The 22856-nt window shown below is 39.8% G+C and overlaps 1 protein-coding gene across 1 annotated transcript; it reads left to right on the top strand.

Annotated features, from left to right (window-relative positions):
* Nucleotides 1–15148: 15148 nt before the first annotated feature.
* eif4g2a (eukaryotic translation initiation factor 4, gamma 2a) lies at nt 15149–22761 on the top strand. Its single transcript, XM_035629530.2, has 19 exons — nt 15149–15255; nt 16548–16673; nt 16834–16936; nt 17037–17168; nt 17247–17313; nt 17476–17627; nt 17820–17930; nt 18018–18200; nt 18366–18507; nt 18604–18767; nt 18867–18974; nt 19117–19227; nt 19321–19425; nt 19508–19723; nt 19873–20131; nt 20277–20481; nt 20559–20767; nt 20886–21007; nt 21135–22761. Exons 6-19 carry the CDS (start codon nt 17544–17546, stop codon nt 21198–21200), a joined length of 2085 nt encoding a protein of 694 aa, XP_035485423.1. The 5' UTR covers nt 15149–15255; nt 16548–16673; nt 16834–16936; nt 17037–17168; nt 17247–17313; nt 17476–17543; the 3' UTR covers nt 21201–22761.
* Nucleotides 22762–22856: the final 95 nt, after the last annotated feature.

Raw genomic sequence — 22856 nt, 5'->3', positions numbered from 1 at the left:
TGCATCATCCTCTACTGCCTGCACGATAAACTTCCACTGAACCCTACTCTTCGACTCACAGGTAAGGCTGCAGATAAGGGTTGTATTTGCACGGCAAGAGGAGTCACCGTGGGTCATGAACAAGGGTAAAGAGGAATGGTTTGATTGATGGCCTTGGTTGTATGACTGTTTTGCAACTCAAGCACCTCACACCCTGGTATCAGACCTTGGTAGTGGAGGAGAAACCAAACCATAAATCAAAGGTCTAGATTAACTGACCGGTCCTTTTTATGACCATCACCTACACAAGCACCTGGAATGAGATACCTCTGAACAGGAGCTGGTCATATTCTGAGTGACAGGATGAGTAATTTGCAATTTCAGGGGACCTTGGCATCTGGCCAGTGTTCCTACACACTGAGATGAACCAGCACTCGGTGGTTTGAGCTCCAAATAAAATCACCCATGGTGGAAGGACACAACCGGGCAGACTCAGTCAAGACACGCTGAGCGGACAATATCTCATTGTTCTCACTTCACCTTTGCTCTGACCTGGATTAATGGCTAGAAAATGGACAGATTCACCTGTTTTTCCAGGATCGGCCCGACAATATTCAGCATCACAGAGTCTCTGCAGTTGAGGCTACATCAAGTAAGAATTGAATTAACAAATGCACTTGACTCTGAAAACCAGTGGTGGAAAGTAAATAAGTATATTTACTGAAATTAAGTACAACTTTAATGCACATGTACTAAACTTGAGTATTTCCACTTCATGCTACTTTGCTGTGCTTTTCTATTCCATTGCACTTCAGAGGGAAATATTGTACATTTATTCCACTCCACTACATTTATCTGACTGGTGCAGTTCCATTTCAGACACATTAAGAGCTTATAAAATATGAAGCAGTGTTATAGATTAAACTATCTAAAAATATATACGTAAAATCAGTAGTGCTGCTGCAATTAATGGATTCATCATTAATCACAACATGAATTGGATTTTTTTCAACAAAAATGTCAAACATTTGATAATTACTACTTGTGAGAATTTTCCTTGTAGGGAGTTTAATATTTTAGTTTTTTGAACTTTTATTTGGACAAAAAGAAAGTATTTGAAGAAATCCAGCAATAGGAAATCACGATTTTGCTGTTAAATACAATAAATGATCAATCAAGACTACACTGGCAGACAAATTAGTCATGACAATAATGTTTAGCTACAGCTTCACCATCATCCATATGCTCCACATAAACCATCCACACCATTCAACTGGAACAACTTACCATTTCCAGTGATGCAGCTCAATGTCATCACTGACTGCTGCAAGGAAATAAAGTCCTGCGCTACACAACTTCTGTGCAGAACAAAACTGTGGCAACATTTGTTGTTGCCACAGTTTTTGATCCTTGCAGCAATAACGTTTCCCTAAAAAGTGACTGAAAGACAGGACGGTGGCTTGATCAGATGTAACTTTTATGAGACGAGGTTGCAAAGTGATGCTGCAGTCAGTAACGTGCCCGTTGTGTTCAGAGGCGAGAGTGAGTATCTGAATAAATAAACTTCAACAGTGGCAGGCACCTTTTTGACACAGAGCCAGGTTGTAGGATGCTGATATGAAGCAGATTGTCTAATCTGTTACAGATTGAAACCTGGTGCAGCTTTGTGTCACGAATGGGCCGACTGGAAACAGTCTCTGCTGAGACAGAATAAATGCAGCAAAGCAAACATACATTCTACCTTTCAGCATGCACCCTCTCATGGTCAAGTGAGTAAAAGTGAGGTGAGTTATATTTTAGAATGATACATGATATGAACTTCTCATCTCATTACAATATCCACATTCTTTTTAGTTTCCATTTTGTTAACACTATCCAGTCCAGTTACACAGGCCAATCAACATGTCAGACAGCCAATGGTGGAAAAGGTATTCAGATCTTTTACTCAAGTACAAGTCCAACTGCAATGTAAAATACTCCTTTACAAGTAAAGTTTTTTCATCTAAATGTAGAAGTGTTCAGTACAATATCCCCTGTGACTGCCTTTTATCCTCTAACATCTGTTTTTTACAATTATGTATTCTTAATTCAAACTGAAGAGGATCATTAGAGATTTAATGAAGCGCAACAGACTCATGAGCTCCGAATCGATGGAGGCTGATTTAGTCACAACAGAAATATGCGTGGGGGGAAACTGAAACAGATTGAGTTTAGGTTGCAGCTTTTGTCCTAATGCCGTACAAATCACACATGAGACCTGTGGAGGGCCCGAGGTAAATGTGCCTCAATGAAAGAAAAACTACCAAGGTCTAATTCTTGATGGGGCAATGATTTTCTTCCTTCTTGCCAAGGTTCCCCTCAAACCTGTCAGTGCATCCAATTGGTCTGTTAGTGATATCGTAGAATGATTTTCTCACTGCTGCCCCTGGAGCTTGAGGCCTTCAGCTCAATTAAACTCTAATCCTCTCCTGAAGGACAAAACAATGCTTATGTTGTTTTTTTTATGTGCTTCTTGCTTTATGGCAGAAATTAGAGGTTGTCTCACAATGATAATGTTTTTATTGCAGCAGAGGAAATATTCATGGACATTTCACTGAATATTCATTAGAATGAGTATATTAAAATTGATTATGGGACAGGATAGAGTAAACATGGAGTCCAACTAAAGGTTACAGGGAGGTGAGCATTTAGTAACGAGTGACCAGTTTAATAACTCTGACAACTCTGCATTTTCGATACTGATTTCTTCTCATTCAAACAATACCTTCTATTTGGGGAACTCCAAAACCTGCGCCTTGAATGTTGATCAATTTGTCGCAAAACAAAGGGAAATAATGACAAATGTACTTTGTTGTTGTTGAATGTAAGGTCACGTACAGTAATGATTCCACATTTCCACAAAACAAATCAAAATGAGAAATTTGCTAATCTACCAAAATTTCAAAATAAGTTTTCAAACAACATTTCTGAGAAGAGCTGCCTGATCTGGTGGAGCTACCCTGTTAGTATGTGTACAAATCCATCAAGGGAGCAACCGTGAATTGGAAAAACATGCAGATGTTAAAATATCACTCGACTTTCTTGCTTGTCATACATATCGCATGAGATGTCACAATTAAAAAGTCCAACACCTAGAACCCTTTTGTTGGAAAACACTGCTTTCATCCCATGTGAAATGCCTGCTGGTGTTTAAACGTAAGAACAGGCTCCAAAGAAGATATCACGCCAAAACGAGAACAGAAAATCACAAAGTTGCGAAGGGCTGCTGAGAAAAACTAAAAATGACAGGACGGCTAGCGTCAAGCCTCACAGTTATGTTTAGTATAACAGAGGAAGAACAAAGGAGACATTTAATCACACAATTCTTCACCGAGGGGGGTGGGTGTCGTGAGTCCAAATGTGAGACACTTTCTGAACCATAATGTTTGGTCTCATTTATTTCACAGTGATGTAAAATGCCCTGTTTATGGCACTTACTCTAGCTCCCAGACAATTTGTTCCTTTAGAAGATCACGGGTCAACTTTTTATATAGCCTCATTTTTTGAGAAAGCAAAAAAAAAAAAAGCCAGGAACTGTAATTTTTTATTTAAAAAAGGAACGTGATGGTGCCACAGGTTGAGCACCTATTGCAGTGGGATGTGTATATTGGATCAACTCACAAAAAACTACAATGCCCACATCAACTGTAATGAAGTCTGGCTCGCTGATGTGTTTTTAATAGTTTCACGACAGTTTTATGACTTGGAGGAGACAGCTATATCAGGTTCTGACTACACAGACGATATGTTGGGGTATAGGATCAATTCGTTGTTGGTTTTTGTTTTTTCCTGGGATATGTTAGTGATAATAAAAAAAAAACAGATTGAGAGAAGTTAAAAATTAAAGTACAACTTGTTCCAATAATGATTTGACTTTTATTGTGGTGGAAAACACCATTCAAGAACCATTTTTTCTCTCGAAACAGCAGGATCGCGGTCCATCAGGCCCACAGAGTTAAGGTTATAGCGCTTTGGGTACGTCTCAAGTGCTACAGGCAGTGATCTGTACTGTTCGCACAGCCATGCAACATTTAGTTCCTTTGTCTTCGCTCTCTTACACCCTCCCCCCCCTGCTCTCCCCTTTTCACAGCAGAATCACAGCAATCTTTCTTTTTCCTCCCATGTTGCACCGTGTGGATATCTGCACGCCTAGAACATCCACAAAAATCAGACCACGAGTGATATGACAGGTCGGCGCCATACCACACCAACAGCATAACAGTGCCTGGGACAACAGCCTCAGTGGGGCAGAGTCTGGTGCGTTTTACATGATAGGTAGCAAAAGTGACACACAGTCTTCTTGCCTCGAAATTGTGTCATTGTGAAGCCAACACATAGTAATCACACTGATCTGAGAGATGCTACATGTTGTGTGACACCACCACAGCATCCTCTATAATGGATTCATTTGTTGCTTCACATAACATGTTTGTCATTCATTATAACTGCAGCGGTTTCATGACCAGCTCAAATTTTTCATCGCACTAGTCAAGATGTTATCGCTAATTCCTGCATATTTAGAAGAGGGAATTATATCAACAGCAATGTCCTATGACTTGAGATGTCACCAGCTTGTCAGAAAAAATTATGATCACATTATCTGCAAGGGCCTTACTGTAACTGTGCTTCATGTCTTTTTGAACTCTTTAACACTTATTCCACTTGCTGACTATTGCTCAAACACATGCAGATAAATACAGGGAAGTGGGTCATTCATAACCTTGAGGTTCTGAGATGACAACTAATGTCGTTATTCTTTGAATTACATGGCTACAGATTTAAAAGCAAATAATCTTAAATGCAAAAGTCTTTCTTGTCTCCCAGTGATGTTGACTCGTCACTTTGCAGGGAAATAATTAAGTTCCAACCTCTTCCCATGAAACTGAACGTGAATGAGAATTCTGAAGGGGCCCTGATCTTCCAGCTTCAAGATGAGGAATTGATTGCCAGAGTCTCCTTGAATTTTTCATATTGATTATTGCCTATGTGCCAATCCTAACAAGCCTGTCATTGGTCACACATTTAAAGATGACAGAAAATCATTTCATATGAAGCTGGAAGGTGGGTATGCTGTACATATTCATGTGCTCATGTGCTGATGCACACACATATATGCAAAAACACATGTCAGTGAAAGTCTTACATCCATAGATTTATATCCCCTTGTCTTTGTGTTTACAGTTTAGTTTTGTCTTAATATCACCTAATGGGCACACGTGAGCATTAATAAACTACAGTACAGGCACATATAAATCTTTCAGGATTGCTACAGTTCTGTAACCATAGCAGTGAATAGGTCAACAAGTTTAGAAAAATCATCCATTACGGATTCGAGATACCAGGGAAGAAATCCTTTTGGAATGCAAATTTAATTGACTGAACTCTTGGCATGTAGAACATGAATCACATTAAGAACAACTATAACTCGGCTGAATTATTCATGCATACTGGCCTATTGAATCTCCTCCTCCAGGCACCTCCACCCTACAACACAGTATAGGTTGTGTCAAAAACTTAAAAACACCTCTCTGACTTGCTCCTGCTGTTGTTATTCTCGTACTCAAGGTTTATGAAAGACACGCCTCTCCTTTATGTACACGAGGGTTTCCATTCGTACCATCTAATTGGCTTTTATTTAAAGCCTATGGAGTGGCTCATACATGGCAGAAATTGTAAATTAACATACTGGACTCCCAAACTTGCTTGTGATGTCTTTGATATTCTGAGCACACACTGCATGAATATGCTGAGGTAGAGCAATGGCGGCTGTCCTGTGAGCCAAATTGAGTTGGGCTTGAGGGACTGTCTGAGTCATCAGTGACAAACCCTGTGTCTGATTCCAGCTATGCTTATACTCTGGCCTGGTTCTACCTGGGGGCCTGACAGCATTAGCATGAGATTTGCTGGAGAAGAGAGCTCTCCCTGGGAGAAGTTAGTATTTTCTCTGTAATAAGTCAAAAGTGGGAAAAGAGACCAATGATGGCTTTGTTGGTCAGCTGATCCACTATTTTGTTCCAGGCTGAAATATCTCAATAACTATTGGATGGTTAATCACGGTCCACCGGAGGAGGAATTCTTATGATTCTGGTGATCCTGACTTTTCCTCTTAGCGCCACCATAAGGTTGACATTTTTGGTTTTAAAGTGAAACAGCTCCAATAATGTTGTTTGGAGTTCAGTGAAACTGATACAATACCAGAACGGTTCATGTGCTGTATAAATCCCCAGAGCTCAAGTTGCTGGCTTTGTACTTACATACACTAAACTTACTATAAGCGAAAAAAAGCATGGCCGCCTCTCACAATATTTTACGAATGTTGGTCCTAAGAGTTAGAAGTTTTTAATATACAGTATATACTGTATATATATAAAACTCTCCTGTCCCGGTCTTGGTGGTGCATTTAACTCTCTCGAAAATCATGTGTCGGCATCTCATAGACTGAATGACTATCTCCACAGAAACTCTGTCTCTGTATGAATATAATCTACAACATAGGACATCCTCACTTTGCAACATGCCAAAGGCGCCTAAGCTGAAGACAAGAACATTCTAACAAGCAGGACAGAGAGTTCCCCAACATAGATACTGACAAAGATCTTGAGATTGGTGGGAATATTGAGTAGGATGGGCACTTATAATGTGCACACTACCTGTGACCTTGCTTAGTGTCCTTACACATCAAGCCATCTTGCAGCCACTGGGTGGCCAAGTGCTCATTCCCAAAATAGCCCAACCCATAATCCAGGTGACAATGCACTGTATAAAGCCCTAAGGCCTCATTGTGGGACAGACCATCTCCTAAAAAGGTTGAGAAGGTGTGTCTTCCTCTGTATGGAATCAGTCAGCATAATGTACCGTCTGCCTTGGGTGAAGTATACTGGCATCGTTCTGTAAGGACAAAGAACTAATAAACTGGGCGGCAGAAAAACATCGTCCCTCAACAGCCAAACAAGTAATTTATCAGAATCACTCTGTGGCAGCAGCACTGATGCTCTGTGCTCTATCTATCTATCTATCTATCTATCTATCTATCTATCTATCTATCTATCTATCTATCCATCCATTCATCTATCCATCTATTGGCATATAATGTTAGGTTTGCTGCTCAGTGCACAAATCAGTATTGTGTTTTTTATGGACTGGATACCATAGGGTGCTGTTAAGCAAATAATAATTTGAGTATTAAGAGCATGAAATATGAATAAGAATTATGGAATTTTACCATATCAAGGACTGTTATACAGAAAAAAAGTTAAACATTTCTGTGATTTCTTGATGGAAAAAAAACAACTAAATACCTTAGAGCAATGTCATTTCACTTATATCCTTGAAACCACAAGCTTAAGTCTATTCAATAATAAATATGTGAATAAATAAACAAATAAATGACTTTCACTCAGACATAGAGGATGTTACCCTGAGGCATCAGTCATGGGTCCCCTATTGAGTATGCATGAAGAACATGTATTCTTATAGACTTGCTTAATTAGTTTCACTTACTTTATATGATTTGACATTTGTATTTCTGCACACGATGCCTCTCTGTGGCGTCCTGTTGAAAATGAAACTGTCTTTCTGTCTTTCAGCAAGTTTTAAAGTTCCTAAAATTAACTAAACCCTGTGTGGAGGAATTGCTTAGATCCTGGTCTTCATTTTTAACCTCTGAGTAGAAAGGTACAGGTGAGTGTACTGCATAGACACATTAGAAGCTATATTAGTATACATTTCGATTGGGTGCTTTGTCAGTTGTTCTACTTGCTGGAACAGGCCATGGAAGCCACTCAGCATTTACTAATAAACTGAACCAGACTGAAGTTTAAGAAAAAAGCACTGAGATCTCAACCTGTTAAATGGCTCCGACCATCACTCAATCACTTACTCCCCTCTGTTGGAACGTCTTTTGACCAAACTGCTGAATAGTCATAATCCGTACTGTTTATACTGTAGTCATCAATATTGCTGGCGCTGGTTTATGGCAGGATGGAAATAGCCCTGCATGGATTTTGACAGGACACAATTTATGCTACGTTAGCCAGTCTCTCTTTCATTGAAATTGTACAGTAGCTGTTGTGCTACATAATACTGTTTATTGTACATTGCATCAACATGTATTATGTTAATTTGCATCAAATTATGGAAATGATGTTCGCCTTCTAAGAAGCTTAAACGTATATGATCATATAGTGTATTATATATCACAAAGCACTGCGATTATGGCATTTATTATTCTATATGGGACTTTATTTTATCTTAATTAGCTTTTATGAATAATTAGATTATTTAAGGAAATGCCTTTTGCTTTCTCCCTATCAACAACCTTGTTTCTCGGTGCAGGTTGAGATGTATTGACACTGATAGCTAACTCCCACATGGTACAGGCTTTGGTTCTGTTCCTGGAGCACGTTACATGTGTTGACAGATGTCTCCGAGCATAGACTCAGTCAGTGACAGATCCCAGTAGAGAGGAGTGACAGGGGGACGACTCGGCTGAGCAGCTGGGAGTCAAACTCCATTCAGGTTGAGGTAATGTGACCGGGCCTGGGACGTGTTCGCAGGGAGTGCTGAGCTGTGCCCCTGTCTGTCCGTCTGTAAGTCTGTCTGTCACCACAGATCAGAGACATATTGTAGCAATGCCTGAAATTTTAACTGCAGAAATTCATCTACACATCTGGAGAATAGCAACACAAGATGGGGAAATCAAATGTACTTTTGACTACTGCCCAACAAATACCCAGCCCAGGCACAACATTGCAACCAGTAAGTGGTTTGAATTAGTGTATACTGTATAGCAACACAGTTTTATCTAAATCCTACAGGGCCTGGGTTCGAATCCCGGTTCAAACTAACCAGGGCCTTTCTGGGTGCAGTTTTCATGTTCTGCATGGGTTCTCTCCAGGTTCTCTGGATTCCTCCCATAGTCCAAAGACATGCAGAATGGGGTTAGGCTAATTGGAGACTCTAAATTGACCGTAGGTGTGAATGTGAGAATGAATGGTTGTTTGTCTCTGTGTGTGGCCCTGCGATAGGCTGGCGACAGTGATACCTTTGGCTTCCACTTGGACAGTAGGAAGCACTGTAGCGCCATCTACTGGCTGCAAAATGTATCAAGCACATAGATTGAGAATCAAATTTAGTGTTCAGTTTTAATTAATAATTTTTTGAGCTCCTTCATTACTTCATATTAAGTTAAGTTGTTATTTTCCAAATTAAAAAAAGGGGGGGAAATGCTGTTGTGTCCTTCCCTGGAAACCAACTTCAACTTTTAATAGGCGCATACAATGATGGCTAAAAATGTATTTATAATTCAAACCCACAGAAAATATATAATAAAATACAAGGAGACTTCATGAGTATTAAACTCAACTGAATACTGGCTGCTGAAAGGCTGATGCTGAACTGGATTGCTGGCTTGAATTTGGATGGAAAAGTTGAGGGAGTATGAAAAGTTAGAAAAGTGGGAAATGGGGAGTTAATGTGTAATTACTATAATGATAACGAAAAAAGTTGAATATTTTGGACAGTATGGAAGTTATGAAAAAATTTAATACAAGCAGGGATGTCCTAATTGAGTTGAACATTTTGATTAAAGTTTCTAGGTTTCAAAATGTGGAAGGAGAAGAGAGCCCAAAAAACTGGCTGCACTATTCACACCAACTAGAAAAGATTTTTTTTTAAATAAATATAAATCTTTTATTTTATTGCAAAGGATTTATTCAATAGCAAAGCAACGGGACTCACAGGACAGTGTGAGAGAAATAGAGGAACATATATTATAATGCATGTACGAGAAAGAAAAAACATCAAGTCATCACTTTTCGGAAGCTGGAACCTGCAGATGTTTGGTCTTTTTGCTTAAAGAAAATGTTTGATTTGATTATCAAAATAGTTGCTGATTAATTTTCTGTTGATCAAATAATTGGTTAATTGACTTATGGGGCTGCTTTACATTACAGTCCTTAACAGTCCTTTTAAAAAATGTATTTCAAAACAAAAGTTTTGCTTGAGATCTCACCGGTGACTGAGATTCAGTGACTCACTGAAGATCTCTTCATCGATGTGCTGCAGTGTGGGCCCACTGAGTTTTGTTTGTATTTGAGTTACAGGTGATCTGAAAGTCAGTCATGCTTGTGACCTGGTTAGAGAGAAGACTAAATAAAAAGACTGAATATTATTTAATTTCTGTTTATTTTAAATGTTCAAAAGTAAAGAAGAAGGTTATTAATTCTAAAATGGATACCTGTGTGATTTGAGGTTATTCATTTGATTAGAAATATTCAAGAACTGGTGATATTTGTGATCGTTGACAAAATGATTTAAAAAAATGTCTGTGCTGTATTTTATTTTTTTAAGTGTTTGTAGAACAGTTTTGCTTAAATATTGTGTACTTATTACAGTGAAGTTACAGTTCATTTAAGGTGAATACAGGAACTCAGATAACCTTTTCTAAAGTATCATATTGCGAATTAAGTTTACTGGATTAAAAAAAATCTTGGGCCTTCCAGGACTAAAATAGGAATAAATGGGCTACACATGAATAGTGTCTCGCTTTATGCAAAGTATTGCTTTTCGAAACCAGTTTAAAAGTGTTTTTCTGTGAATTGTGTCTGCTTAACTCATGTGCGCACATTTTAAGATTGAACGGAGTTTGTAGCTGAAAGTATGAATGAGTAGATAAGAATAGACAATGCATGAAAAGAGTGAACATTTTGAAAATTCCCCTCCATTCATTTCAATGGAGCAAAAACCACGGAAAACGTTGAATATTTTGGAAAGTGTGACATTTATGAAGAAGGTGAATACTATATCCTAATTGAGCTGAACGTTTTGATGTCTGAATTAAGTTTCTAGGTTTGAAATATGTGGAAGGAGAAGAAAAATTGGAGAATTTGATTTCATTCTCTGCTCAGGACACCATTACTCTACTACATCTATACACAGAAAGTAGTTGTTGGCTGAGATATTAATGTTTAAAATCTCTATAACTTTTAAGTCTTCTGTACATTATTATAATTGTAAACAAGACTAGTGTGTCATGATATCGTTTACATAAAGCATCATTCTTCTTGATACTAACCAAACAAGGTTCAAAGAATATCAGTCGGATCTGTTTCGGCCACATCGAAGAGAAACAATGCAAACTGCTGAGTGCAGTGGTAACTTCACACCAACTCTGACTGACACTGCACTGTTTTTCCTCGAGTGCAAACCCTTTGCTGACTTTATTGGTACACTGGGCTTAATTAACTTGCAGTGGAGTGTTAACTGTCAGACAACTGGCTTAATTTAGCTTTGGATGAATGATTGATGCCCCTCGGGGGTAAAACAGCAAACGGGCAAAGGCAACGAAAAAGTTCTAACTCTCCCTTGACAAACAGGAGAAATTATAAAATAAACTGCATGAAACAAACAAATTTGAAAGGGATGGGATTAGTTATATCAATATGTGTCAATAAGAACGCCTGCAGAGAGAAAGAATTTTAATCTTCACTCCATGATTAGATAATATAGCTGAGTAAACAGTTTGTGTTATTGTGCTACTCTTCCAGTTGTCAACTGACATTCCGATGTATTCATCAGACCAAGAGGCGTCTTTCTTTGTGGATTTCAGGGTTTGATGACATATAAAGATTTTTCAAGCTCAAATAGAGACACCACACATGGTCACAACACAAATATGAGGAGTTGTGAGATTAATAAAAAGATTTGAAATAAGAAAAGAAAAAGTGATTTCTGTCTCACGGGGGGGGGGGGGGGGGGGGGGGGGGGGGTGAGTGCCAAACTAATTTGAGTAACTACCTAAACTAATTTAATTTAAGTGTCCCACACAATCTGGAGGTGTAGGCTAGGTATGGCCATGTCACAGCAAGAATCAGCTTATTATCATTACTATGTAGATGTATTATCTTTTCACTACAGTTGCCTTTAAGCACAATACAAACTCATGAGTTCACACTAATATCAGTGACTTATCGTCATTATTTTCATCATCATGACAGCAGATGTTCCAAATGCCCTTATCTTGCACAATGGGTGGCACAGTGAAACCTTAGCCACAAAAAGGGTGTTATCAATCCCTGTAGTCATTTACTGGCAGATGGAGGAAGTGACTCATCTCAACAAGCCAATGTGAACATGAATACGTGTCATATTCTCAACATAATGCCCAGAACTTCTTGTGAAACTGTTATGCCCCTCCCTTTCAACTCCACTGTAAACAGAGGCCTGAGGAAAACAAAATGAGGTCATGACATAAAGTGCACACTGCATCAAATGAACACAGAGCCTGAAGACTGCTCGGAAAGAAAAGGGAAACTGATTGTCATTGTGTCCTAATGTGGTGCTCCAGGAAAGGTCAGATTATCACTATTGACATTAGGATTCATCCACTTTGGGACAATAGATACCCACTGAAGAATTCATGGAAAGTTTGCAGTTTGTTTTTGAAAGGTCAGGTATAGTCACCAAAATAATAATCCTCTGGGGAGTATTAATATTTTAGCTGGGGACCAAGATGAATTATGGGATCTCATTTCATTGCTCTGCCAGACTGCGCCTGGAACCCCTCCATTGGAAAGTGATTTCCCTCCTCCGGCAGACATTTTGCCGGTCCAATCAAAACCGATTATCTGATAATGGGCGGAGTTTATACCATGACACAGAGAAAAGCGACTTTTGAAAAAACAACCGAGTCTGCCACTGATGAAGTACCCGATATTTTCAAATTACTCAACAGTAGTGGGCAAAAACAGGCGGGATGAGGGTGGAATCAGCCATGTTAGTTGGTTTTGTGCTGTTATGGTGGGGGACTCCTTCCTTTGGAAAACCATTTCCACCAGGAAAAGAAGAAAAAAAACAGATGTTAATTGAGGCAAGTCATCCATGGGGGGTCGTATCTGTTTTCATTACACGTGACAGTTATTACCTTTATTAACTCACTGTTGACTTCATAAAAAAATACATTAAAAAATGAAGTGAAAATCCCATCACTGCTCCCTGAAGCATAAGTGCACATTTAAATTCCCTGTTTTCTGACCAACAACACCAAAAATGTTCAGTTTACATGAACAGAAAACTCGAGAAACTGTCAAACACTTGTATTTGATGAGCTGATGATTGTAGATTATCAAAATTGATGCCAATTTATTTCCTTTCATCTAATCAGTTAACCATCTAATCATGTCCTCTGCGGAGCAGCCCTCTGGCGTTTAGGCCCCGGGCCCCTGAGAAGGTCAATCCGGCCAAAGATGCGCGAATTGAAAGTGGCTTGGAAAAAAAAAAAATGGATGAACTCTGTTTCGTGTTGTGTGATCAGGTCTTAGCACATCTGACAAAATCCGACTGCAGGTTTTCGTCTGAATTGCGAAAATGTCGGTGACGTCAGCGGGGCGGGATGATGACGTCCGAGGCAGCAGCCATACAAAGCGCTGCCTCACATGACGTAGGCGACCAGTCGACATTCTTTCTCCTCCGAAGCCGGTCGGTGCCACATCGGAGTCGTCGTTATCTTTGATGTTTTAAAGCAAAAAACCTCACGGGTTTTAACGCGACCCCCCTTTTTTTTCCTCACCGCTCTCTTCTCTGTCATCTTTATTTTTTCTCTTGGTTAACCAAGACGACAACAAAGCTGACGTTCCTTTTGTAAAGGTATGACATTTCCCTGTTTTTTTTTTCCTTTCTCCCCCGTGCCGGGCTAACGTTAGCTAACCGCCCGGCCGGGCAGGTGGTTTGTTTCGGGTTGATTTACGAAGCGGCGAAATACGAATCTACGTTTTAAAATATGTTGCGTCACCTGCCCTCGTTCCACTCCGACGTAATTGTTTCGTGTAAAAGAAAATAAAAACACCAGGTTTGTGAGAGCTGTTTACAGCCTGTTAGCCGTTAGCTTACCAGCGGCCTACAGAAAAAAACCCATCCTGACGTCGCAGTGTGGACTTCCGGTGTCTGAACAAAGACCCCATGAAATCAGCTGTTTCTTTTCCTCGGTATACACCGGGGTCCTTTATAATGTTCGAAGTCATATCGATTCGTGTGGGCGATGGGAAAACAAGAAATACGCGGATGGTCCCGAAAAGTGTCTTTTGTTGAATTAACGCGACCGTTACTGTAAGTAGGTCACGCGCAGCTACGAGCAAATGGAGGTGTTTGTGATACAGGACGTATCTGGAAAATATCAAGCGGACATGATATAGCGACCACGATGGCTCTGGATACATCGGGGGGAAAGCACACATTTGATCACAGTCCTGTGTCGACATCGGCTTATCCCTCGAATAGTGTTTCCTGTAGCCCCCTTTCACGACTACCCTCCATGATCGAGGTTAGGTTTAGGTGAGATGGTGGACGCTTAGGTAACTCGGTTCAACCTTGGCGTTTGGGTTAGAGGGAGGAGGAGGAGGAGGAGGGAGAAGAGCGATTGGAGTTTAATGTTGAGTAAACGTGACGAGAGGCGCAACGCGACTGGGAAACAGACGTCGACACACAATGTCCGCCGCTGTCTGCTAAGCTAGCCGCTTCACTTTGACGGGCACGTGTTGCCGCTCACGCGCTCGGCGATTTGTTTCAAAAATCCGCCGATCGAACAGTCGGTCGAAGTGAAACACTCGATTCGTTTCCGTTATCATGTTCAAATGTCACGAATACTCGTCTTTTCTTTAGCCGCCCCATCGCAGTGCTGTTACTCCAATTGTAGTTCGTTGTAGTTTGTTATTTTGGCCAAAAATGTGAAACCATCTCCATCACTGCTCCCAGGCCTCGGGTGTGTTTGTGAAATTCACGTGGACTTTGAAGTTATTTTTAAAAGGGTTGACCCATTTATCCGCCCGCTATCTGCCGCCGGTCAAATGTTTCCTGGTTGTTATCATTCTGTTTTCACCTGCAACTGCGAGGGAGAAATAAAATTGTTCAACTAATTCGCTTAGAGAAATTGGTCCCTGCGGAATTTTGCCCATATCTTTCAAACATTGATCACTTATATAATAACCTATTATAACCTTTTGCATGGTGTAAAAATGTCTTTAACTTCCTGGGTTTAATTGAGTTAACTTGCACTGGCTGTGTCCAATGTAATGTTTAATTTGACCACTGTTCGCCGTCTGCTAATCTGTTGTTGAATGTCTTTGTCTACTTCCAGGAGCCTCTTTCCTGCCCCACTCCTATACCTTTATTCTTTTCAGATATACTTAGTCAAGCCGCCAAAGTGGAGAGTGTCGTTGCAAAAGGGGGTCCTTCTCGTTTCAGGTATTAAACACAATCACACTGGGCCACCAACAATCCTCTCAATCAGCTCACAAACACTTGGGCTCACATTTTCAGATGCTGAGTTAAAACAGTTTTCCTTTTCTTATTTATTTTTATTTTTTTGGTATCGCAGTGTAGGGGGAGGAGGTGGGGGTGCACCTCAGCACTGTCCCAAGACTGTCGGCAACAGGTGATTTTCCAAATTTTCCTTTCACTTGGAACACTTGGTCACTTATCTTTGGTAGATAGATATTAAATCCATAAGCCTCTTCACTGGCCTTAAATTGCATCCCCACATATGTTATTTCATCTAAGCACACCTGGGTCTCTCTCTAATAATTGCCTGTACCCTCTGAATATACTGGTATGTGACTCTACAACCTGACTGGACGGTAGTTTCCTGATTCGATGATTAGGCTTCTCAATTGGACGATTGACATTTTCTAGATTTTATTTTTGAAATTTCCTTAACTCACTTTGGCAGTGGTTCAAGTTGATTCAGTGTAGAGCTGAAATTATAAGTCAATTAATATAGCTGGTCGACAGAAGAATAATTAGCATCTATGTTGGTGTATCAGTTAATTGTTTGAGTTATTTTCAAGCAAAATATTGAAAAACATTAAACACATTCTTAGGTTTCAACTTCTCACATGGCAGGATTTGCTGCTTCTTTGTCACTTGTAATACTGAAGTGAACATGTTAGTGTTGTGGACTTTTGTTCTGACAAAACCAGACAAAGTTAGGATTGACACCAGTCCTCTTATTATTTGTGACCCACTTAATCAAATGATCAAAAAAATGTGACGGCTTAATTGAAAAAAAAAATGTTACTGCTTTAATTTGGCCATTTCTAATATTTTGAAATTAGAGTTGACAGCATGTAAGCAACCTTTTGGAAAGCAGCATGTTTTGTGAATGTGAATTTGAAATGAATAGACGCCCACAATCAGCAGTTTGTGGGCGTCTCCCGACCTATGATGCATCTCGATCATTGGTCCGGATGCATGAATTCACACAAGCTTGAAAGAATCCCGCAATTAAGCTGCTCATAGCCCCAAACGTGTTATTACCACCGATTCTAAAATAGATTTCGTCACTAAAACCACATTTGTTCAAGATAATTTAGTGTGTGTGTGTGTGTATATATATATATATATCTATATATCTATCCAAGGAGTGTGTTAAAGTAGAGCAGCTGATGTCATCTCATACTGAAACCATGGATCTGTTTACCTTTTCTTGATTAATATTTCTGTATTTTAACGGTAGCTATGTTTTGTGTGCATTACAGCGAGTTCCTGGGGAAAACCCCAGGTTCTAGCGTTCAGAGATGGATACCTTCTCGAAACACTAGACGAGATGCCAACCCCCCCAAAGAGAAAGGGCAAAATGATGCAATCTTCAGGAAAGTGAGAGGGTAAGATTCCATTTAGATCCATTTTCAGTTTAGGCACACAGATGATCTAGTCTCACTTAAATAGTAATCTAGGGCCTTAATGATTCATTGGAGACTGACTGTTGGTGAATTATTGGCATTAGTGTGACGTTTTTTTTATCAATTTGTCCTTTTGCATTAGCATACTTAATAAGCTGACTCCAGAGAAGTTTGACAAATTATGTCTGGAGCTCCTCAATGTGGGTGTAGATTCCAAACACGTCCTCAAAGGAATCATCTTGTTGGTGAGTAGTCTATTTAACTATGCTCAACTGTTAATTGCCTTAACCTATTAAATTGGGCACATCATTTTTATTGTTTCTTTTATTGTTTCTTTGTCTTTAGATTGTTGACAAAGCCCTCGAAGAGCCCAAGTACAGCCAGTTGTATGCTCAACTATGTCGACGCTTGGCTGAAGATGCACCAAACTTTGAAGAACCATCAACAGAAAGTCAAGCAACACAAAAGCAGAATACTGTAAGTTTGTTTAGAATATTATTTACTCGAACGTAAGGAATTCTAGATGTCTGGATTTGAACAAATTCTCTTTTACAGACCTTCCGACGGCTTCTGATTTCCAAGCTTCAAGATGAGTTTGAGAACCGTGCCAGAAATGTTGAACGTGAGTGAATAAGATGTTTTCAGTTAAATTATACAAATGTCGATTGAACAAATGTTTGGTAATATGTACAAAAAACAAATAAAGATTAGAGTTTAAAAAAACATGCGAAAATTTACCAATGTCTTGGTCAATTGTTCCTTATTATGTTATTTCCCCCTGTAGTCTTTGACAAACATGACAACCCACTCACTTCCGAGGAAGAGGAGCAGCGCGCCATTGCAAAGATCAAGATGCTGGGCAACATCAAATTTATCGGGGAACTTGGCAAACTCGGCCTTATCCACGAATCTATCCTTCATAAGTGCATCAAAACAGTAAGTTTTGTTGAATAAGATTGACATGATTAGGTGTGAACATAAACCCCATTTGTATCACTTGTGTAATTATAATATGACCAAGCTCCCACTGTGAAAGCACGCTGACAATTAAATGTCCAAATTCACCTCAACAGCTGTGAAAGAAATTAAATCGGATTGTGTTAAATCTTACTTATTTCTTTTTTTAAGCTTTTGGAAAAGAGGAAGAGAGTCCAACTCAAGGATATGTGTGAAGATTTGGAATGCCTCTGTCAGATAATGAAAACGGTGGGACCTAAACTCGATCATGACAAGGCTAAGGTGAGAATGGGGGGAAACATCCAAATGATGGTCTCGTCTTAAAATCCCTTTGCTCCATTTATTAATGAAAAAAACCTTTCCCCCCAGTCTCTGATGGATCAGTACTATGGCCGCATGCGATCCTTAACGAACAACAAGGAACTTCCTGCGAGGATTCGTTTCCTGCTGCAGAACATGGTGGAGCTGCGAGCCAACAACTGGGTCCCTCGCAAGGCGTATGTTGACAACGGACCAAAGACGATCAACCAAGTTCGTCAGGATGCAGTAAAGGTTAGTCCTCCAAGTCCATTTCGGGATGTACATAATATGTGCATTCTATATATTTTTGTATATGTATTTCTGTACATTTATCACAAGCCACTCAATAATATCAGGGTACTGGTTTAGTTGTCTATAGTCTGCCTGTAGCCTTACAATCGTATTTTGTCTTTGCAGGATTTAGGTGTTTTTATTCCACCGCCAACTGATGGAATGAGGAACGAGTTCTTCATGGAGAACTCTTCCTTCCTGCCAACGAGGATCAAGTTCGACAGGGAAACTCTTGGTGGGCTGGCAGATATGTTTGGACAAATGCCTGGTATGTTTCTTGATTGACACTACTTTCCTGACACATTAATTAAGGATGGTTGGTTTCCGATCTGTCAGTGGTTTTATGTTGTCTTGATTTTGGTAGGAAGTGGCATTGGTACAGGTCCAGGTGTCATTCAGGACCACTATTCCCCTACCATGGGACGTCACCGCACAATCCCACACTTCAATGGCCATGTTGGAAATAGCAATGGTTCACACCAGCCTCAGTTTGAAGCGGGAAGCAAGCCTTTCATAAAACCAAACCAGGTACATACAAGATTGTAATTGTTATTCAGATTTTTTTGACATGGAGAATTTGTTACGGCCAAAATTACTAACTCGTCTTGTAAATCTTTTTTTGAAAAGGGGCAGAATTCGCCCGTTTTCAACCACAAACAGAATCACTCAGGGCAGATGCAGTCCAAGGACATGGCTTCACGATTCAGCAAGAAAGGAAAACTGAATGCTGATGAGGTATAGCCACTTCCTCTAATGAGCAAAGAATATATTTGAATCCGGAGCATTATGATTATTTTAAAGGCCTTTGGTCAAGATGAGGAGTACTACTCTTTAATAGTGTAGCATTGTTCTAAACCTGCTGCCTTCTCTCTTACAGATAAGCCTGAGGCCGGCACAGTCTTTCATCTTAAATAAAAAACAAGTGCCGAAGCTGCAGCCACAGATGACTATGATCCCTTCAAATGCCCAAGGTTTACCACTAGGACAGGTAACATTTTTACTTTTAAAACAAATGTATTCAAGTGATATAGTATGTAAAGGTCCCAGGAAACGTGCACTAATTTATGCTTTCTTTGTGTAGTCTCCACAGCTTGGCTTGAAGACCAATCCTCTTCCAATTCAAGAAAAACCTTCAAAGTCCGTTAAGAAAGCTCCTCCTACAAAGGAAGAGTTGCACAAAATGACAGTAAGTTCCTCCCTGTTCACACTTTACTTCCTATCTAGACAATGTGTAGCACATTCAATCTGACTGGTCCTTTTCTTTTCAGGAGACACTGATAACCGACTACCTGAACAACAAGAACATCGACGAGGCAGTGAACGCCGTGAGGGAGATGAAAGCGCCCAAGTACTTTTTGTCTGAGATGCTGAACAAGATCGTGGTTCATTCCCTCGACCGTTCAGACGAGGATAAAGAACAAGCGAGCACCCTGATCCATGCACTTTCCACTGAGGGCCTTGTCACTAGTGAAAACCTAATGCAGGTCAGTGTTCAGCCCCTTAAGTCTAAGTTGTTTGTTTTTTTGTTTTTTTTAATAATTACATTTTTCAAGTTAATGAATATTCACGTTTTCACTGTCGGGGTGTTTTTCAGTACAAGCTGTTGTGTTTTTTTTTTTGTTTTTTTAAACAGGCCTTCCTGAGTGTTCTGGACCAGTGTCCCAAGATCGAGGAAGAAGTCCCACTAGTGAAGTCTTACCTGGCCCAGTTTGCAGCACATGCGATCGTTGCTGATCTGGTCAGCCTTGCAGATTTGGCCCATCAGCTGGAGAACGGTGCACATTTCCCACTTTTCCTGCTCTGCCTGCAGCAGATGGTCAAACTGAAGGACCGTGACTGGCTGGCCGACCTTTTCCAGCTGAGCAAAGTCAACATGCAGAAGATGCTGCCTGGTATGTCCAGTCACTCTGACTTTGTTAAGATCTAATGTTACTAATTAGACTCTTTATGTATTGAGAAGGTCATTTCAAAGAATGTGACTGTGAATCTCAATCAGCTTTGCTTCAACTGATGGGTTTGTTTTATATACTACTGTAGAAATTGATCAGAACAAGGACAGGATGCTGGAGATTCTGGAGGACAAAGGTCTCAGCTTCTTGTTCCCCCTGATGAAACTGGAAAAAGAGCTGCTGAAACAGATCCAAGTTGATCCCTCTCCACAGTCCATCTACAAGTGGATCAAGGACAACATCTCTGCTAAACTACACACTGACAAAGGCTTTGTCAACATCCTCATAACCAGGTACAGCAGTGCACCAGGTGAAACCGATCTCGACTTGTTTTGTCACTTCTGGTATTGACTGTCTTATCGTCTTCCAGCTTCTTGCAGTACATTGCGTATGAGATCAACCCCAACGACGACGAAGAGCAGCTTTCATCGCCAAGCAAGGAACAGTTGGACGAGGAGAAGCAGCTGATGCTGTCTTTCAAGCCGGTGATGCAAAAGTTCCTGCACGATCACATCGACTTGCAAGTTGGTGCACTGTACGCCCTGCAAGTCCAATGCAATGCTAAAGGTTTCCCCAAAGGTGCGTACGCTCATAGTTTAAAGTAGCAGCTCAGATGTTTTTGGTTTTAAGTGAAGAGGTGTCTGCTGACACTGGTATGTAAGTTTTCACGAGTGTAACGGTTACCCTCCTGTTTTAGGCATGCTGCTGCGCTACTTTGTAAACTTTTATGACATGGAAATAATTGAAGAGGAAGCCTTCCTTTCATGGAAAGAAGACGTCACCCAAGAGTATCCAGGGAAGGGGAAAGCATTGTTTCAGGTACATGATCCATTTTATTCTGGTCATCAAGTTTTTACAAGAATGTTTTTGCGCAAATGTACTTTGTCTTACATTGTCTGAGGCTGCTCCAAAGTTTGTTGTGGCTAATGTTGTTGTTCCATCGCAGGTGAACCAGTGGCTGACCTGGCTGGAGACCGCAGAAGAAGAGGAGTCGGAGGATGAAGAATACTAAGGAACAGGCCAAAGCCATGTGTTATCAGGATGCAATTAATTTTTTTTTTTTTACTTTTGTAATATTTTTTTTTTGTCTCCATGTTCCCTTCCCCCGTCTCAACTGAACTCCTTCCCTCTCCTTGTTTTGTATTTTTCAACCACTGTTACAATTCATTACACTATGAAATAATTTGACAAATCCAGCCAGCGTCACCATCTAATTATAATTCCTCTTAAATTTTCTTTCGTATTTGATGTCCTGCAGCAGAAGTTTTTTTTTTTGTTTTTTTTTTACACATTTCAGTCATCTTGGGTCATGTTTTCTTTTGCAGCAGGCAGTGTTGTGCAGGAAAAAACATTGACACAAAACCTGACACCGTTTTATCGGGAGTCGCCAAGTGCTGCCGAAACAGTTTACTAAAGAGAAAAGGCTCTGACGTACAGCAAAGAGACTTTCCTCAGTGTTTTATCAGCTTTGGTTTATCCGTTTTTAGATGCACTTTGCTCACCCATCTTGAGTCGTTGCAATAGTAAAATATACTTTTGAGTTTTGGCTCCCTTGATTCTAATGGGTTTCCTGTGCTTGAAAAGCAGACCATTTTGTCTCAAATCCAAATCTTCAGGATCTAATGACTTTTAACAACAGTGGCCTGTTTTTATTTGCATAGTATGAATTCAGCTACCCACATTAGGTTAAATAAATCGAGAGGTTTTTTTTAATGTATGGAACTGTTGTGCTGTTAGGAATGAATCTGTGTGGCCTTCACTTTTTTTAATTTATCAATTAATATGGATATACCTCTAACGGATCTCAGACTATACTTGAACGTCTCGGTTTCTACGCTGAGGCAGCCAAAGCTTAGTTTCCTGTACTAGCTGTTCACCACCATGTGTGGACATTTATAGTCTGCCATATTTGTCAAGTTTTTAACTGGTCTTTTTATCTTCACATTACAAAGAATGTACTGTATGTGTACACTTAAAAGTTTTGGAGTGACACCAGAATTTTAAGAGTAATATGTTAAGTGTACAACTACAGATCAAGGTTGAATAAAGTTAACAGTCCATCCTGTTGTCCTGAAGAATTTTCTTTTCTTTTTTTCTTTTTTTTTCAAATCCCTGTCCTGGTAGTTTTCAACTTTCCTACATTTATCTTGAAGCTCATTAAAATCATAAGTAGTTTTGCCATTTATTAACTTTCAATTCTTAACTCACTACATTTGATTCTGAAATAGATGTTTTGCGGTGGAATTGCGCTGACATCCTGAAATGTAGTCGACAAATGTAGCACATTGTTCTCAACATGGTCCAAATATTTAGGGTAGCTGGGTTAAATAAGATGCTCGCTTAGTGGCAGATGTTGGGAGGAAAACTAAAATGTTTTAGTTTGTCACCAAATCTCTGTTTCACTTATGTCTTTGTGAATGAATGGGTGAATGCAAACTTAACAAATGGCTTACATGCTTTGCTTTTCTTTCTCCATTTGGATATATTGTCATTTTGTCTCCGATTGTCACCGTCTACCCTATGTCTTCTACACAGTTAATCCACACATACAGAATAAAATAATCCAAGCCAAACATGATGCCCCTTTTTATTACTTTCACGTTTTACTGCATTAAGTGTGGTTTTGTGCTGCCTTCATGTTGGTCACTAAATTGTATTGCAGTATAAA

Source organism: Scophthalmus maximus, chromosome 4, assembly GCF_022379125.1.
Source record: "Scophthalmus maximus strain ysfricsl-2021 chromosome 4, ASM2237912v1, whole genome shotgun sequence".
Lineage (NCBI taxonomy): Eukaryota > Metazoa > Chordata > Actinopteri > Pleuronectiformes > Scophthalmidae > Scophthalmus > Scophthalmus maximus.
This window is presented reverse-complemented; position numbering and strand designations above follow the sequence as displayed.

Coding starts and splice junctions, on each gene's coding strand:
- eif4g2a (XM_035629530.2), top strand. CDS start 17,544: ATGCTGGGCAACATCAAATTTATCGGGGAACTTGGCAAACTCGGCCTT. Junction 18,201..18,365: donor TTCGTCAGGATGCAGTAAAG/GTTAGTCCTCCA, acceptor TTGTCTTTGCAG/GATTTAGGTGTTTTTATTCC. Junction 20,482..20,558: donor GTCAACATCCTCATAACCAG/GTACAGCAGTGC, acceptor ATCGTCTTCCAG/CTTCTTGCAGTACATTGCGT.